This window comes from Monodon monoceros, unplaced genomic scaffold, assembly GCF_005190385.1.
Source record: "Monodon monoceros isolate NGI ecotype Baffin Bay Population unplaced genomic scaffold, NGI_Narwhal_1 Super_Scaffold_5, whole genome shotgun sequence".
NCBI classification, from domain to species: Eukaryota; Metazoa; Chordata; class Mammalia; order Artiodactyla; family Monodontidae; genus Monodon; species Monodon monoceros.
In genome coordinates, this window is record NW_021703782.1 from 24,952,719 (window position 1) to 24,971,637 (window position 18,919).

Consider the following 18,919-nt stretch of genomic DNA (forward strand, 5'->3'; position numbering starts at 1 on the left):
GCCCCGCCGCCCCGCCGCCCCGCGCCCGCCGCCGCCGCCGCCGCCGCCATGGGCGTGCAGGGCTTCCAGGACTACATCGAGAAGCACTGCCCGAGCGCCGTGGTGCCGGTGGAGCTGCAGAAGCTGGCCCGGGGCAGCCTGGTGGGCGGCGGGCGGCAGCGGCCCCCGCACACGCCGCTGCGCCTGCTGGTGGACGCCGACAACTGCCTGCATCGCCTCTACGGCGGCTTCTACACCGACTGGGTGAGCGGCGGCCAGTGGAACCACATGCTCGGCTACCTGGCCGCGCTAGCCAAGGCCTGCTTCGGCGGCAACATCGAGCTCTTCGTCTTCTTCAACGGCGCGCTCGAGAAGGCGCGGCTGCACGAGTGGGTCAAGCGGCAGGGCAACGAGCGCCAGACGGCGCAGCAGATCGTCAGCCATGTCCAGAACAAGGGCACCCCGCCGCCCAAGGTCTGGTTCCTGCCACCCGTCTGCATGGCGCACTGCATCCGCCTGGCGCTCATCCGCTTCCACGTCAAGGTGCGGCCCGCCGGGCGGGCAGGCTGGCCGGGGTCCGCGTGGGCCTGGGGGCCGGGGGCGGGGTTTGAGGCCGGGGCTGGGCCGGGGTCTGCGTGGGCGTGGGGCCGGAGTCGCTCGAATTCAGAGTCAGGGTGGGTCGGGATCTGGAGTCCGAGGTCGGGGTTGGACTGGAGTTTGGGGTAACAGAGAAGGAGCGGGCCAGAGGTCTGGGCCTGAGTCGGGGTCTGGGGTGCGGGCTTGGGCCGGGGTTAGGGTCTGGGGTCCGAGCGGGTCGGGATCTGAAGTTGGAGCTGGGCAGGGTTCGGGGTCTGGTCCGGGGGACTGCAGGCGCCTCTCCCCTCCCGGTCTGAACTGCTGCAAAATGGACGCGCGGCCTGGAGCCCGGCCGGCGGCTGCGAGTGCCCGGGGTCTGGGGACTTCGGCTGCTCCAGGCCGTCCGAGAACCTTAAGACCAGCGGATAGCTGCAGGCTTGGAGGGTGCAGTGCCACCATCGCTGAGATCCGGAGTATTCCTCCACTCTTTGAAGCAGGTAGATTACTAACCTGAACTTTTATGAGACGCTGGTTTTCCTTTAGCAGGGCTTGAACAGCAACAGGTTTTTTGGGGGAGCAAGTGGGCTAGATGGCGACAGAAAGGGGTCTCCAGCCACTGAGGGTGGATGGAAGGTTTGCCTACTGCTGTCACCCCGGCTCAGCTGGGGGCAGTGACCTGGGCAAGGCCTGTGGAGTTAGCCTCTTCTTGAGAACGCAGGGCTGGGTCCAGGTTCCCTGGAAGATGACAGTTTTTAGAGAAATTGTCGGATTTTCGTGTGTGTTAGATTTCAAAGAATCATAAATTTTGACATGCTGAAATTTTGTCAGTTCTGTGACTTAGAGTCTACGTGAAAAAGTCTTTGGTTCTGTGTATCTGAAGTGAAGAGAGTAGTTCAGAGTCAGGGCAAAGAGAATGTGAATCAGAGTTTCCAGGATTTATTTCTCTCTGCACAGTGAGGACTCCACCACTTTGGGCTGTGCACTCAGGTAATCAGAGCTTTGACTGTCCGGCATTCTGCTGTCCTTTTGGCAGAGGTCTCCTTCCTGAACCCAGGCCAAGGAGTGCTTGAGGACCTAGCAGCCACGGCAGAGATAACATGCAAATCAATGACCTTTGACTTGAGTTTTGATTGCTTCCTTTTTGATTGTTCTTTGTTTAAAATTTTTAGGGAGGCTGTTTTGGTTTTCTGACTTTTGCCACTCTGCCCTCCAACGTGTTTGTCATTCCTTTATTTCTGCTTGAAACTGTGCTTGTTCCCAAAGTTTGTGAAATTCAAACTTCCTGATTGCTCTTGCCTGTGCTGAGATGGTGGTGGTTAAGCCTAAAGTGATAGCGGAAGTCCCACCCCGATCCTGTTGCAATTGGCGACAGGGTTTCTAAGTGTGCGGGTCGAGGCTGCTGGAAGAGCGGCGATTGGTCTGTGAGTATGGCAGAGACCTAGCCTGCGTCCCTGGGGAAGTTCGGCTGAGAGCCAGGGACTGCTGCTGGCATTTTCTGCCCTGGAGCCTGGGCTCTCTGAGAAGTAAGACAGTGCCGACTCCCAGGTGTGATCCACCTCCAGAAGATGCCCTGAGTGTTAACAGTTTTATCTTGTTCAGAGATGGAAACTACTACTGGAAAGACAATGTGCTTTCTTAGTCAAGTGGCTTTCAAAGGAACACCGTAAATTTTACTTAGGATTAGAGTCAGTGTTTGTACACAGTCACTGTATCCTTTGAAAGAACTGCTAAATTCTGTTTTAATTGTAAAATTTCTTGGTATTTATCTTTGTGCCCCTGTAAATGTCTCACTTACCTGCTGGATGCCCAGAATTTTGACCAATGTGTAAGTTAGTAAGAAAGTAGATTTAAGATCATTTCTTCCACTTAGGTTTCTGCACTCAAGATATAATTGAGTCTATAATTATTTTGCTTTAGATAAGCTTTTAACTCCTGATATAGAACCACAATATAGTGTTAATTTTACAGTTTAATATAGTAAAGACTCAATTACTTGGTGGACACTTAACTGGCAGCCTCACCTTTTTGGAAAATGCCTAAGAAATCTAGCTACTAAAAATTTCTCAGCAGCCAAATGAGAGGTCAGGAAGCTTTGGTATAGTGACCCAAAAAGGAAAAAAAAAGCTTTCTGTTTCCTCCTTGAAGAATCAACTTCTCTCCCTTGTAGACTGCCCTCTCCTTTTCAGATGTAATTCTGATAAGCTTAGTTATCTATTTCTAAACTTAGCTTGAGAAAAGGGTGCAGAGGAAAGTCTGCCAGGCAGGCGCACCATTAATAGAAGGAAGTGACACTTCACAAGGGAGAAGTTAGAAAAAGCTATAAAAAACACACATAATTCTGGGGCTTCCTTAGAAAAAAGAAAACAACCCTATGTACTTCAGTAGCCCCTGAGGGCAGTATGGTTTACTCTATGAGGATGATTTTGAGCCAGAAAAATTTATGTTCAGCATTCTCTAAGGGAGTGAAGGGAGTGTACTGTTTTTTAAAAATGCCCATTAAATGGTTAAGTGAATTAAAACCATGATGGCATATCACTACATACTTGTTAGAATGGCTAAAATAAATAATTCTGGCAATGCCAAGTGCTGGCAAGAATGCTGAGCAATTGGAATCGTCCCACATGGCTGGTGGGAATGCAAGATGGCACGCCACCCTAAAAAACAGCTCCCTTAGTTTCTTATAAAATGCATTTACCATGTGGTCCAGCAGTTGTACTCCTGGGTATTTTCCTAATGAAACTATTATTCACACAAAAACTGAACTTGAATGTTCATAGCAGTTTTATTCATAATAGCCAAAACTGGAAACAACCAAAATATTCTTTAATAGGTGAATAGTTAAGCTATGGTACTGTGCAATACTACTTAGCAATAAAAAGGGAGAAACTACTGATACATACAACTTGGATGAGTCTTTATAGCTTCATGTTGAGTGAAAGAAGCCAGGCTCAAAAGGTATGGTTCTATTTATATGACATTCTCTTGAAGATAAGGCTGTAGTGATGGGGACCCAATGAGTGGTTGCCTGAGGGTGTGAATATAAAGGGACAGCAGGAGGGAGCTTTTTGGGGTGATGGAACTGTTCTGTAACCTGATGGTAGTGGTGGTAGCATTTTTTTTTTTTTTTTTTTGTGGTACACGGGCCTCTCACTGTTGGGGCCCCTCCCGTTGCAGAGCACAGGCTCCGGATGCGCAGGCTCAGCGGCCATGGCTCACGGACCCAGCCGTTCCTCGGCATGTGGGATCTTCCCGGACCGGGGCACGAACCCGTGTCCCCTGCATCGGCAGGCGGACTCTTAACCACTGCGCCACCAGGGAAGCCCTGGTAGCATGTTTTAAAATCATAGAACTGTACATCAAAAGTAAATAAAAGTTAATTTTACTGTATGATATTTGTATTTTTTTTTAAGGTTAAATAAAAATTGGCAAAGGAATTGATGCAAACATCTCACTATATATAATGTTGGGCATATGAGGCATTTTTCTTATAAAAATCTACCATCGTATTGGCCATCTCCAGGGTTCTGCAAACTGGCAGAAAGTCTTAATTTCCCGTCAGCTTTGCTTAGAGAAATCTTCTTTGGCTTAGAAGAGTATGTCTTTGCTAAAGTAATAATTGCATTTCTTTAACCATTAGAAGTTGGCCCACACATCAGCTAATTTTGTTCAGGTCATTAAACTGCCCAGCCTGAACTTGGCTTCTGTTAGTTACTAGGAGCATTTCCTCTTGTGTGCCTTGAGTCATCATAACCTTTGAAACTTGGTGAGGACTGATGTTGATTTTAAAATCTTGGTGGCATTAGATGCCTGGAGCTTTACTAAATGTTTCTGCCTCAAGACTTGTGGTGTTGGTGTGCAGGTTTATAATGAAGTCCTTGAAATCTTATCCTGAATCGGTACTCTGGGGTATTTACTCAGATCTTACATAAAGCAGAGCTCCTGTTTTAAGTCACTGGAAGAATGTGAGATTAGGCTGTGGCCTGAGATCTTGGGATGATGATCTCTTTCTTTGTATACTTTGTAGGGTGCCAGTCCCATGCTAGGTCATCTCTCACAGTGCTGTCTCACTTAGCCCTCAGTGTTTTGTTAATGTGGGAAGAAACGGGATTGCGATTGCTGATTGAGCAACGTCTGGGGACGAGTAACCAGTAACCTCTTCAAGAGGGAAGTGGTGTGCTGAAGTTAAAGTTCAGTTTCATTGTGTAAGAATGCTGTGGGGTGTGCCTACCTGCAGTTCACTCTCAGGTCAGATCTGATAGCAAAACGCCTCTGCTGCTTTTTCCAGGCAGCACAGTTTCTATCCAAGAGACACTGAAAACTAGCAATATACTGTTATTCTTAAAGATCTCTAATTGATCAGGGAATACTTACAATTCAGAATTTACCACATTATAACTCAAACCAGCCATACATTTAAAATACTTATTTAAAAATATTTATTTTCTTCAAGTGTATCAGTTTTGTGACTGGCTTATTTCTCTTAGCCATAATGTCTTCAAGGTTCATCCATATTGTAATGTTGTGTCAGAATTTCCTTCCCTTATAAGGCTGAAAAATACTCTATTCTGTGGATGGACCACATTTAGTTTATGGATTCTTGGGTTGCTTCCCCCTTTGGCTGTCGTGACTAATGAATAGTGCTGCTGTGAATATGGGTGTACAAAAATCTGTTGGGAGTCCCTGCTTTCAGTTCATTGGGGTATGTACCCAGGAGTGGAATTGCTGGATCATTTGGTAATTTTATATTTAATTTCTTGAGGAATCACCGTACTATTTTCCACAGCAGCTGCCTATGTATATTTTATATTATATATCATATGTTATCAAAATAGTTTTAGTTTTTAACATTAATGCGATCACTACATTATTCAGCAATTTGTTTTTTTGTAAGTATGTAAAAAATCTTTTCATGTCTATACTTACAGTTCTAATTCTTTTTAATGCCCGCATAGTGTATGATTTATCTATCCCCTACAAATGGTATGCACGCACAAACTTGGTAGATTGAAGAGTGTGCACATTTTAAAAGCCTTATAAGACTATAGAGCCAACGTTGCCAGACCTTCAGATTTTTCAAGAAAGTCAGAAATCCAGATTTTTATTTGAAATTATTCCATTTAAAAAACACCTTTAAGCCAAGGAAAATGGACTCCGGGCTAGATTCAGATCTTGAGCCACCAATCTGTGACTTCAGCACTGATACTTATCAACAATTATCACCCATTTTTTAGGTTTAAAGTTAGACTTACCAAAGCCCATTGCCTCTTCCCTTCAACATTGCATTGTTGAGGCCTTTTTGATTATCAAAGCACTTCCATTTCCTGGAGTTACTGAAATATGACTTTCCATAAATGCCATAATTCTGTGGACCTTTTCTGTTATATACTCTTATTTTTACCTCTTTTGAGGTTAATACTATGCACATATTCTTTCAACATCTGACAGTTTCCAGTGTACCCTTTTACTGTTCTCAAAGAGTTGAGCAGCTGGTTTTATGTACTTAGAGATTACTTCTCCCATATCCCATTCAACACACAAACTGACTATTCTCTCTAATCTGACCTCAGATTAGTCACCTCTAGTGACTATTGTAATTTCACTTTAGCTACCCTAGGGTTTGTGTCCTATAATTAGCAGGAAGAATGATACCACCTTTAAGACTTCAAACTGCATGTCCGCCCTAGAGCCTGACTTTTACTGATACACCCTTCATTCTCCTTTCACTTTCCACAATTGTCTCTTCTCCCAGTCTGTTCTGATTTCACTTTTAGCCCTAACTGGTTTGAGCCTGATGGTCACCTATTTCAAAGTTACACTTACCACCCTGGAGTCATCTTTGGCATTTTTATCATTCCATCTTGCCAGTCCCTGCAATATGACACATCAGTTCTAGCCCAGCAGTCTCTTACTTACACTTCTGTTCCTCATTTCTAGTATTCTCAACATGTGAACTCACCAAGTTTACCGAAAAGGTCTGGTGGGTTGTGAAACCAAATTATTGGGTGTTTATCAGCATTTAGAAAAATTCACACAGAATAAAATAGAATAAAAAGTAGAATGCAAGACATGTATTAAGGGTGAATACCATTATATTAAACTGTGTCTTACTGTGGATAGTAGTCAGAATTGCCTCTGGATCTGACCAGGCCCCCGTGCCTAGTATCAACAGTGGAACTCATCTTGCACACAATGTCAGAGCACCCTGCAGGGTCCTCAGGTGAGTCATTCTCCTGGCAACGACTGTCAACAAAACCATTAATCCAAACTCCTTATTCAGGCTTTTAGACCCTCCTGCAATCCGAATCCATTCTACCTTCCTTAGTTTCAGAATTCTTCTATTATACTTTTAAAATGCTCCCAACCAGACTGTTTACTGTTTCCCCAAGAAATGTCCATTTCCCAACTCTACTGATGTCTCCCTCTGTCTACCCCACTTTCGCTTGCCAGAATTTTGGTTCTACCTCAAAGCCCATCTCAAAAGCTTTATTGTAGCTACCTTCATATGTATCTCTCCCACTAACTCTAAGCTACTTGAGGCCAGGGACTAATTTTACTCCTCCTGTATTTCCTATGTTTAGTATAGGCATTCAACTTTTTAATCATGTATTTACTTTGTTCTATTTATATAGGCAATTTAATTATTTTCTTTCAACACCTGGGTCAATGGCCATTAAGTACGATTTATTTTCTTTAAATTTCTTATTCTCTCTTCTCTGGTTTCCAGTGATGATTCATTCTCCCTTTAGCAAACATTGAGTGCCTGCTATTGGCCAGGTGTGGAGGAGTGAATATAACAGAAAAGAATGGAATCCTTTAAGGAGTTTACTCTAGTGGAAGCGGGGGTGGGGGTGGGGGCTCGTTTACATCATTTTCCCATGTCAACGTTTGGAACTTTCTTTGATGCCACAGGACAATCTATTTAGTCACTGAAGAGCAGTGATTCTCAACAGGGGCTAGAGGGCTGGTGATTTTGTCAAGGTCTAGAGACATTTTTGATTGTCACAGATGAGGGCATACTGGCTGCAGGCATCTAGAGGCAGGGGCCAGGGATGCTGCTAAACATTCTACAATGCACAGGACAGCCCCACAGTAAAGAATTATCCATTCCCAAATATCACCAGTGCCAAGGCTAGGAAATCCTGATGTGAACAAGTCAAAGAATTCTAAGCTTTGGGCCTTAGTAAAGCCATATAAATGTTTGAAATAGAGATTTCTAAGTATACCAGGGAGATAAGTAAAAAAAGAGAATATAGCTTAGTTTTCTAAATAAGATACGTACATACACACACCTTCTCTCTCATATATTTCTAGACCCACGTTGCTCTTCATTTTGTTTTATACAATTAGAATTTATACAATGGAAAGAAATTAATTAAAACATACTACACATTCCAGCCTTAGTAAGAAATTGACCGTAGGAATAAATACCATGTAATATGAAGAGGAATTCCTTTTATTTTAAAATTGGGATATAGTGGACATACAGCATTATATTAGCTTCAGCTGTACAGCATAATGATTCAATATATGTATATATTGTGAAATGATCACCACATTAAGTCTAGTTAACATCTATCACCATACATAGTTATACTTTTTTTTCTTATGAGAATTTTTAAGCTCTCTCTTAGCAACTTTCAAATATACAATACAGTGTTAACTACACTCTCCATGCTGTACATTACATCCACATGACTTATTTATTTTATACAGATGACCCTTGAATGACACGTGTTTGAGCAGTGTGGGTCCACTTATATGTGGATTTTTGTCAATAGTAAATATTACAATCTGTGGTTGGTTGAGTCCATGGATGCAGAACCGTGGATGGAGGACTAACTATAAAGTTATACACAGATTTTTGACTGCGTGGAGGGTTGGTTTGCCTAAACACCTCCCTCCCCATTGTTCAGGGGTCAACTGTAACTGGAAGTTTGTACATTTAGACTTCACCCATTTTCTCCACCCCCACCTTAAAGAAGCAGTACTTTAGAATTGAAAAATTAGATTTGTTTTCCAATGGATTTATAGACAAAGTTTTATAAATAGAACAATTAGATGTAAGTGAATCAGAGTTCAGATAGAAGTATTCTAAAATTCTCCAAATGTCTCTATATAGCTGGAATTAGTTTTTACTTATGTTTATGTTTTCTCTAGCAAGTAAGTCCTATGATGGATGACCACCTCTTAGAACATTATGTTATCCATCTCTTAGAACATTGGCATGTAGTACGTGTTCAAAATATATTTGAGAAATGGACAAATAAATCAATTCCAGACTCACCAGTTAGTCACCTTGTGCAAGGCAGTGATGGCAGAAAGATGGTAGAAAGTTTGTGTTCAAACCCAGAGTCTAGTCAATTCCACAGATAAGTAGTCTCAGTTTGGCCACCTGGCACAGAGGCTTTATCTTTGAGTAAGCCCTTTATGCTTCTTAATTTAGGAGCTGTGCTGAAGACATCAAAGGGGTGACTGCTTAGGGAAATTGGCTTCACTTAGCCATCTTTTTTTTTCTCCCTTGTTATACCTGGCTCTATCAAACATTGTTTCTAGGTATTTTAGGGCCAGTATAGAGTTGAACTTGGCACACTGATTTATCTGCAAAGGTGATGGTAAATCTACAGTAATTAAGGATCTGTGATCTAGAAACGTGATTCTTTTGTACCCCGGTTACTTGGTATTTCCCGCTTGTCTCTAGAATAAATTTATTTCTTTGGAAAAACTGAAACTACCCTGTTGGTATTTTGCCAATTAGTGTAGGAAAATATACTGGAAGGAGTATTACTGGAGGGTTGAGTTTTCATAGGTCTGGAGTGTATTGTTCATCTTCATGGGCAGGAGTGCCAGCCAGTCCAGACTGGGAGGGCCTCCCTGGACCGCTTGGATGAGCACAGGCACCATGGTTTTTCAATCTCCTGTACCTATGTGAGCCATTAAATATTTCAATAAAGAATTTGCACGTGTCACCATTTTGAAATAAATTGCATCAATCTGAGATTCATTTTTCTAAATTCCAAAAGTTAAATTTTGATGTATTTTGGAATTGGATTTTTAAAAAGAATACTATTGCTTGGAGTTAGCTGAATCATTAGGAGATTAATATAGTAGGCTGAATAGACACTGAATACAAATAATGTTGGTGTTTCAACACTCCTTTTTTCTTTTAAATTAATTTTTATTGGAGTATGGTTGCTTTACAATGTTGTGTTAGCCTCCACTGCACAACAAAATGAATCAGCCAAACATACAGATATCCCCTCCCTTTTGGACTTCACTCCCATTTAGGTTACCACTGTGCACTAGGTGAGTTCCCTGTGCTATATAGCATGTTCCTATCAGTTGTCCATTTTATCCATAGTATCAATAATGTATATGTGTCAGTCCCAGTCTCCCAATTCCTCCCACCTCACCCCTTTCCCCCTTGGTTCAACATTCCTTTTTTTTTTTTTTTTTTTTGCGGTACGCGGGCCTCTCAGTATTGTGGCCTCTTCGGTTGTGGAGCACAGGCTCTGGAAGTGCAGGCTCAGCAGCCATGGCTCACGGGCCTAGCAGCGCTCCACGGCATGTGGGATCTTCCTGGACCGGGGCACGAACCCGTGTCCCCTGCATTGGCAGGCGGACTCTCAACCACTGCGCCACCAGGGAAGCCCTCAACATTCCTTTTATTATTTTTATTTTAAAAATGTATGAAGTTTAACTTGCATTTCTTTTAGGACATTCACTCTCTTATTTAATTTTTTAACAGAGAAAGAAAACAGTTTTATTATTGAATAAGCATTGAAACAGATTGCAGTTGCATCACAGGCAACCTGCTAAAGAGATTGCAAAGAAGAAATCTCACCCTTTTATGTAGGCTGGCAGATATAATACATTACATATATGCTAATGTCATTATCCAAAGGAAAAATAAAACTTCTGTTTTGACAAGGAGGAAGTTATATCTTGGAGCTAAGTGCCTAGGATTTCTGAGAAAACAGGGAGACGGGGTGCCACCCTCTTATTATTATAATTTTTATCTTTATTTTTTTAATTGTAATAAACTATAACAAAAGTTTTACCATTTTAACCATTTCTTATTTTTATTTTTTTATTAATTTATTTTATTTTTGGCTGCGTTTGGTCTTCATTGCTGCGTGTGGGCTTTCTCTAGTTGCGGCTAGCGGGGGCTGCTCTTCGTTGCATTGTGCAGGCTTCTCACTGTGGTGCCTTCTCTTGTTGCAGAGCACGGGCCCTAGGTGTGCAGACTTCAGTAGTTGGGGCGGGCGGGCATAGCCGTTGTGGCTTGTGGGCTCTAGAGCACAGGCTCAGTAGTTGTGGTTCAGGGGCTTAGTTGCTCCACAGCTAAGCATGTGAGATCTTCCTGGACCAGGGCTCGAATCCATGTCCCCTGCATTGGCAGGCGGATTCTTGACCATTGCGCCACCAGGGAAGCCCGCCCATTTTAACCATTTTTAAGTGGAATTAAGTTCAGTAGAATTAAGTACAATCTTCACTCAGGTATATGCAGGGGACTGATTCCAGGAGCCCCCTCAGATACCAAAATCCAAGGATGCTCAAGTCCCTGATGTAAAATGGTGTAGTACGGTGAGTACAGTTGGCTCTCCATGTCAGCGGATGCGAAACCACATTCACACTGCTATGCAGCCATCACTACCATCAATCTGCAGAAATTTCTCATCTTCCCAAAGTGAAACTGTCCTCATTGAGCACTAACTCCCCATTCCTCTCTGCCAGCCTGTGGCAGCCGCCATTTTACTTTCTTGTCTCTATGAATCTGACTACTTAAGGCACCTCATATGAATGGAATCACACAGAATTTATCTTTTTGTAACTGGTTTATTTCACTGAGCATAATGTCCTCGAGGTTCATCCGTGTTGTAGTATGTATCAGAATTTCCTGCCTTTTCAAGGGTGCATAATAATTTCTTGTGTGGGATAGACCACATTTTGCTTATCTGTTCATCTGTCAGTGGACTCTTGGGTTGCTTCTACATTTTGGCTATCGTGAATAATATTGCTATGAAGATGGGGGTGCAAATATCTGTTTGAATCCTTGCGTTCAGTTCTTTTGAGTATATGCCCAGAAATGGAATTGCAGGATCATATGGTGATTTTATATTTTGAGAACTGTTATACCATTTTCCACAGCAACTACACCATTTTACATTCCCACCAGCAATGTGTGAGGGTTCCAGTTTTTCCACATCCTCGCCAACACTTGCTTATTTCTGTTTTTTTTTTTAGTAGCCATCTTAATTGGTGTGAAATGGTATCTTGTGGTTTGATTTACATTTCCCTATGATTAATGAAGTTGAGAATCTTTTCATGTGCCACTCCCTTATTTTAAAAGAAATTGTTTTTCCTTGCTTTTAAGACCACTGCAACCAATTCTTATAGAATAACCAAGAGCTATATAAGGTAAGACGTTTATTCAGCCATGATTACAGATTTCTTGAGGAGGAGAGGTTTACTTTTAGAGACATTGGTAATGTATGTCATGACACTAAAATTGCTCTTTTAAAGTAAACAACAACAATGAAAATCTTCTACCAAGTTAGCATTGACTTTCATGTTCTCACTCTTCAGTTCGACTTGAGTAGGGAGTAAGTAGCCTGAGTAAGTTTTACCCACCTCATACATAGTGTCTAGAATCCTGCTGGATAAAGGTCAGAGCCTGATTTTTTTTTTTTTTAACAAAAGAATTTAGGTTGACTTATCCTTTTACGTTCAGGTTAACTTATATCTTTTAAGGCTAGTAGCTGGTTGGAGGACGTGTCACATTATTCCCTGAGCCTCTGTAAAATTATTCTAAAGAAAAACCACATATGATATTTTTTTCTTTGTGTCAGAAAATCTCTTTATGACAACTCATAGTGTTTCAGGTCCTGCATGAAAAGTATGAAGAAGTAGATCCTTTCTCACATAGCTTACTTAAAAATAAATAGTACCTGACATTTATCAAGTGCTTATTATTTATGAATGATTCTGAGCTGTTTACATGTAGTAACTCATTTAATCATCACAGCTACCCTATGAGGTAGGAGAGTACTATTATTTTTGCAGATGAAGAAATGGAAGTACAGAAAGTATTAAAGTAGGCAGTGGAGTTCACCTGATGCCAGAGACACAAAACCTCACTGTACAAGTGCTTCTTCACTGGAGATTAGGAGTAAGTAACGGTGTCACATTTTCATTCTTATAGGACTTTGCCCATAGCTGCTTTCAGCATTAATAAATAATTACATTCACAAAGTAAGCTTGAGAATTTTTTAGTCATTATTCTTTGTAAAAAATACTGAATTTTGAGGTATCTGCCTTTTTAATGATGGAACTTAAAACTATTGAGATAAAAAGATTTACCTAGGATTCTGTGGCAAATATATAGTTACATAAAATTATCCCTAGCTAAATACAAAATACTTCATTGGGACCAAAAATGGGGCGTTTTGCCAGCTACTGAAGATCTTCAACACTGATTGCATACACCATGTTTCTTCGTGACGGATGGGTGGAGAGGTGAGGCGAGGTGTTTGGTGGTTCCCAGCCTAGTTGTGGCTACCAAAGCACGTATCAAGTGGGCTTCCCTGGTGGCGCAGTGCTTAAGAATCTGCCTGCCAGTGCAAGGGACACAGGTTCAAGCCCTGGCCCGAGAAGATCCCACATGCCGCGGAGCAACTAAGCCCGTGCACCACAACTATTGAGCCTGAGCTCTAGAGCCCGCAAGCCACAACTACTGAGCCCACGTGCCACAACTGCTGAAGCCTGCGCGCCTAGAGCCCGTGCTCCGCAAAAAGAGAAGCCACAGCAATGAGAAGCCCGCGCACCGCAACAAAGAGTAGCCCCTGCTCACCGCAACTAGAGAAAGCCCGCTCACAGCAACGAAGACCCAACACAGCCAAAAATAAAAAAATAAAATAAATAAATTTATATATTAAAAAAAATAGTAAACATTGAATGCTCTGTGCACTGTACTCAGGAGCTCTATGGTTTCACTCCCTTGATCTGAAGTTGCATTTTGATGCAGTGGTGATGGCAGCCATGGCAAAAATCAGTCAAGGCCTAGTGCCTTTAAGGTGGTAGGCGGTCTTTGGTTACTAGCCTGTGGTTTTCTGTGAGGAGGCTATGCATAATTCCAAGTCTGGCTGGCTCTCATAGGAGGCCTTAACCCTTTCTTTATCACCTGTGAGTAGATAGGTCTCGGCTTAATTTTTTAGCTTGCTTTATACTCTTTGGGAATTCAAATTGAAATAATCTTCCCAACATTGTATTTCATAGTTTTTACTCATTTCTAAACTAAGAATTAAGAACTAGACATACCATTTTCATTAAGCATAATGTGCCCAGTCTGAGCCAGGAGCTGGAAGGCCAGGGAGTTGGAGAAACAGAACACGGGGAATAGGGTGAGTAGAAGAGATGGGAAACAGGAGTGAAAGGCATTCAGACCAGAAGAAAGACACACTGAAAGGAGAAAGAACAGCGATACCCTGTTAGACCCTGATTCCTAGAAGCTTAACCTCTGGAATTTAATTTTTTTTTTAATTAAATAACTACCTCTCAGGTTCTGTTTTGATGCAATCCAGGCGTTTTCCTATCCCCACCCAAACCTTGCATCGAGCCTCCTCTGCACCGCATCCAATTCTTTGCCCCTGACTCTACCAGGCTCTTTGACATAAGTCTTGAGGAATTGTTCAGTGGGCCTCTTACAGGTATTCTTGGTTGTTGGACTTTATTCTTTCATTCATAGGTTTATGCCGTCTGTGGTGGGCTTTCCTACTTCCGTTAGTTGGACTGTCTGGGGAGAGTTGTGTTTTCACATGATAGACTCTCGGAGACTTTGCCTGTCAGGCCTTTCAGTGCTTTGTTCACATGATGAAATAGCTTAAAACAGTCTCTCAGTTAGTGTCTTGTAGACCAGGGGTCCCCAACCCCTGGGCTACGGACTGGTACCGGTCCATGGCCTGTTAGGAACCAGGCCGCACAGCAGGAGGTGAGCAGCGGATGAGTGAGCAGAAGCTTCATCTGTATTTACAACTGCTTTCCATGGCTCGCATTACTGCCTGAGCTCTGCCTGCTGTCAGATCACCTGCGGCATTTGATTCTTATAGGAGTGCGAACCCTACTGTGAGCTGCGCATGTGAGGGATGTAGGTTGTGTGCTCCTTATGAGAATCTAAAGCTTGATGATCTGAGGTGGAGCTGAGGCGGTGATGCCAGCTCTGGGGAGTGGCTGCAAATACAGATTATCATTAGCAGAGAGGTTTGACTGCACAGAGACCATAATAAATCAGTTGCTTGCAGACTCATATCAAAACTCTTATCAGTGAGTGGCAAGTGAAAGGAAGCCCAGGGCTCCCACTGATTCTGCATTATGGTGAGTTGTATAATTATTTCATTATATATTACAATGTAATAATAATAGAAATCAAGTGCACAATAAATGTAATGCACTTGAATCATCCCAAAACCATTCCTTCCCCCCACCGCCGCCTCCAATCTGTGGAAAAATTGTCTTCCAGGAAACTGGTCCCTGGTGCCAAAAAGGTTGGGGACCGCTTTTGTAGACTATTGTGTTTTTTGTTTTTGTTTTTCTTTTTAAAATAAACTTCTTACTTGGGAATAATTTGGGGTTTATAGAAAAGTTGCAAAAATAGTACAGAGAGTTCCTGAATATCCTTCACTCAGCTTTCATGCATCTTAGCATCCTATGAGCTAGTACAACTGTTACAACTAAGAAATTAGCATTGGTACAGTACCATTAACTGCATTATGTATTTCATTCAGATTTCTTCCATTTTCTACCTGTATCCTTTTTGGATTCCCTGTTGCCTTTAGGCGTCTTGTCTACTTACTGATCTCTGATCTGGGACAGCTTCTCAGCCTCTGCTTGTCTCTGTGGTGACCTTGACACTTTTGGAGAACTGATCAGGCATTTGGTAGGTTGGCCTCCAGTTTGGGCTGTCTGATATTTTCTTGTGATTTGGGGAGAATGCTCCAGAGGGGCAGTGCCCTCCTTCCGTATATCTACTGGGCGTCTGCTCAGTGTCATGCCTTTTAGTGGAGAATGGTATTTAGAAACCAGATCGGGGTACAGATGTTCTTTCTCCTGGGGTGTTGCTGCTTCTAGGTTCTCTGCTGACACCTGGGAGATACATGTGTGTGTTTATAGACTAATCCACGTGCACACACTTACCCTCTAATGATTTCTGTGCCTGTCTGTCTGTGTTGTCATCTACTTGTGGGTTCTTACGGACATCTCCATGGCTAACCCAACACTACAGGGTCATGCTAGCCTCCTCCCTTTGCACATTTGTAAGCCCGTTCTCTGATAGGGAGACACTGAGGTCATCTACCATCCATTTACCCCAACCTTAACACATGTGAAAGTGATTTCAGAGTTGTTCATTGGCACCCCTGTGACAGACGGTTTATAATACAATTCGATACATTTGTCAGTTTGCATTCTGGCCTACCATCCCTGACTGCTGGCTGATTTTTTTTTTTAAGTTGTGTATATTAAAGTTTATCCTTTGTATGATATGTACAATGATGTGAGCTTGTACAAATGCAGAGTCATGTATCCATCAGCCAGACTCTTTCATTTAGGTGTTTTGTGGGGTTTTTATTTCCCTAATTGAGTAACTGCTACACCACACTTCCATTGTTCACTTGTTGGAAAGGATTGCATGTCTGTTACCTTGTGGTTTTTAATGCCATGTAGCCTTCCTCAGATAAAGGCAAAATGGATTTTAACCAGTGGGGAAGAATACTAGAATTTCAGAAGTTGAAAGAATCTTAAAGATTCATTAATTTTACATTCCAAGCTAGGCAGGTTGGACATCAAGCCAGAACTGGAACCTGGACATTTTGGTTCTCCTCGCCATCCATATCACTCAGGGTACCTGAGATAGGAAAGATGAGCATGACAAGGGGCACAGATTGCTCCACCTTGCTTTATTATTATTATTATTTTTTAATTGAAGTATAGTTGATTGAACTAACACAATGTGTTAGTTTCTGGTGTACAGCAAAGTGATTCAGTTATACACCTTGCTTTAGATTTGAAGTCTGTGCTTACTTAAGGGCAGAGTTCCTTTATCTTTTGTTTTAGGAGATTAATTCTAGCAGACAATTATTTGTTTAATGTTAGGTGTGCTTTGGGGGAGGATTAAGATATTGTTAACATTTGCAAATTAGTCTTGTAGTGAATTATTAATAGTTCATTCACTTTGCTTATTAATGCCAGGCTGAAACCAAGTGTTCTGAATGAATGAGAAATTGTGTTTGGGGAAGGGTCAGTGGAAGGAGGTGACTGTGGAAAGCGCTACATTCCACTCCCCAGAGATAGATGAAACTGCTCTATAAGGCTCTACTGGCTGTTGGTTTCTACTGTTTAGAGTTTATAGTAATCTTTATAGATAATTTAAAGACTGTTTGGGGCCCCTGAACTGGGACTCCCAGAGTTTTTCATTTCATAAATAGTTTTTACTGTGTGCCAGGCACCAAGCTAGACCCTTGATATGTAGATGAGCAAATTGCGTGCCTTGTCTGGCAGGAGATGGATGTGAAAGGAGGAGTATTTGCCCCCAGTGCGGTGGCATAGAGGTGGCCAGTGTGGGCGTGGTGTATATGAGGGCTGTTTCAACTTTTTATTAGATTTTTTTCCTTTAAAAAAGTTTTTCTTCTACCATAATTCAAAAAGAGTCATGTACCACAATGTTCATTGCAGCACTATTTACAATAGCCAGGATGTGGAAGCAACCTAAGTGTCCATCAACAGATGAATGGATAAAGAAGATGTGGCACATATATACAATGGAATATTACTCAGGGATAAAGAGAAACAAAACTGAGTAATTTGTAGTAAGGTGGATGGACCTAGAGTCTGTCATACAGAGTGAAGTAAGTCAGAAAGAGAAAAGCAAATACCGTATGCTAACACGTATATATGGAATCTTAAAAAAAAAATGGCTCTGAAGAACCTAATGACAGGACAGGAATGAAGACGCAGACGTAGAGAATGGACTTCAGGACACGGGGAGGGGGAAGGGTAAGCTGGGACAAAGTGAGAGAGTGGCATGGACATATATACACTCCCAAATGTAAAATAGATAGCTAGTGGGAAGCAGCCGCATAACACAGGGGGATCAGCTCGGTGCTTTGTGACCACCTAGAGGGGTGGGAGAGGGAGGGGATATGGGGATATATGTATACGTATAGCTGATTCACTTTGTTATAAAGCAGAAACTAACACCATTGTAAAACAATTATACTGCAATAAAGATGTTAAAAATAATAATAAAGTTTTTTTTCTTTCTTTTTTTTTTAAGTATAATTGTGCCACCCTGCACAACTGTGTTAGTTTTTGCTTACTCCCTTTCAGTCTTTTTCCACAGGTGCAGTTTTATGTGGTTGTATGTAGCGGATATTGTATTCTGAAATGGTTTTGTTTAATATTTTATTCTAAGCTTTTCTCAAGTTTCTCCACAACATTGTGTAGTTGCTGTGTTTACCCAGCTCCTTAATGTTAACTTGTTTTTCCCATGGAAGGCTACCCTCACCCTTTTTACGCTCCCAACGTTTTTTATCAGATACGTTGCTTTCTTAGGCTCTATTTCCTGGCGTAAGATTGCTCCAGAGTCAAAGAGTATGAGTGCTTTACAGCTCTGGAAATATATTGCCTGTTGTTTTACAATGCCCACAGCCTTCCTTGAAAACCTGCCAGATTAGATCTGTCCCTGCCTGCTCTGACTCCATTGCCTGCTGCTTTCCCCTGGGTCTCTGGGATGAGGCTGCAGACGCCACACTCAGCTCTGAGTCAGCATACCTGCTGTTCCCCTGCTTGAACACCCCACTGAGTGACCACACAGGGCTACCTCCTTCTTTCCCCTCCAAGGGTTGTTGTGAGGGTAATGAGGTAACGTTGTGAGGCATGCAGAGAGTGGGTGCTCAGGGAGGATGAGTCTCTGGACCGCTCTTGTCCTGGAGTTGGGCAGAGCTAGGTTCTGAACTGCTGGCAGCCTCAGTTTCCTGGAAGAATAGGTTAACAAACTCTCTTGCAAAATATAGCTTGTACAGTACTCAACTCATACATTTAATTTTGCCCCATCTCCTCTACAGGATATCTGGCTCTATGAAGCAAGCAGCCATGCTGCCTTTTCTAGAACTCCTCTGAGGGGCCTGGAGCGAGGGGGTGGTAACTCACAATCTCTCTTCATTTCAGGGCCTCTTAGGAAGATTGTGCAGACAATATTAAAGATGTCTGGAAAGCAGGAATTGCTGGTGATTTTTAAATGCCTTAAGACATTGCTGTAAATATAAAGTTTTATGTAATAAAGTGATTTGAGGTAGAGAGCATGGACTTGGAG

General features: G+C 42.3%; 1 protein-coding gene across 3 annotated transcripts in view; it reads left to right on the plus strand.

Moving 5' to 3' along the window:
* The first annotated feature begins 28 nt into the window (after positions 1 to 28).
* Positions 29 to 18,919, plus strand: part of FAM120A (family with sequence similarity 120A) — a 104,110-nt gene continuing 85,219 nt past the window's right edge. For all 3 annotated transcript variants that reach the window (XM_029201504.1, XM_029201505.1, XM_029201506.1), the window contains exon 1: positions 29 to 522. In XM_029201504.1, the coding sequence (XP_029057337.1) occupies positions 49 to 522 (474 nt within the window). In that variant the 5' untranslated portion in view covers positions 29 to 48. The remainder of the gene's footprint in view (positions 523 to 18,919) is intronic.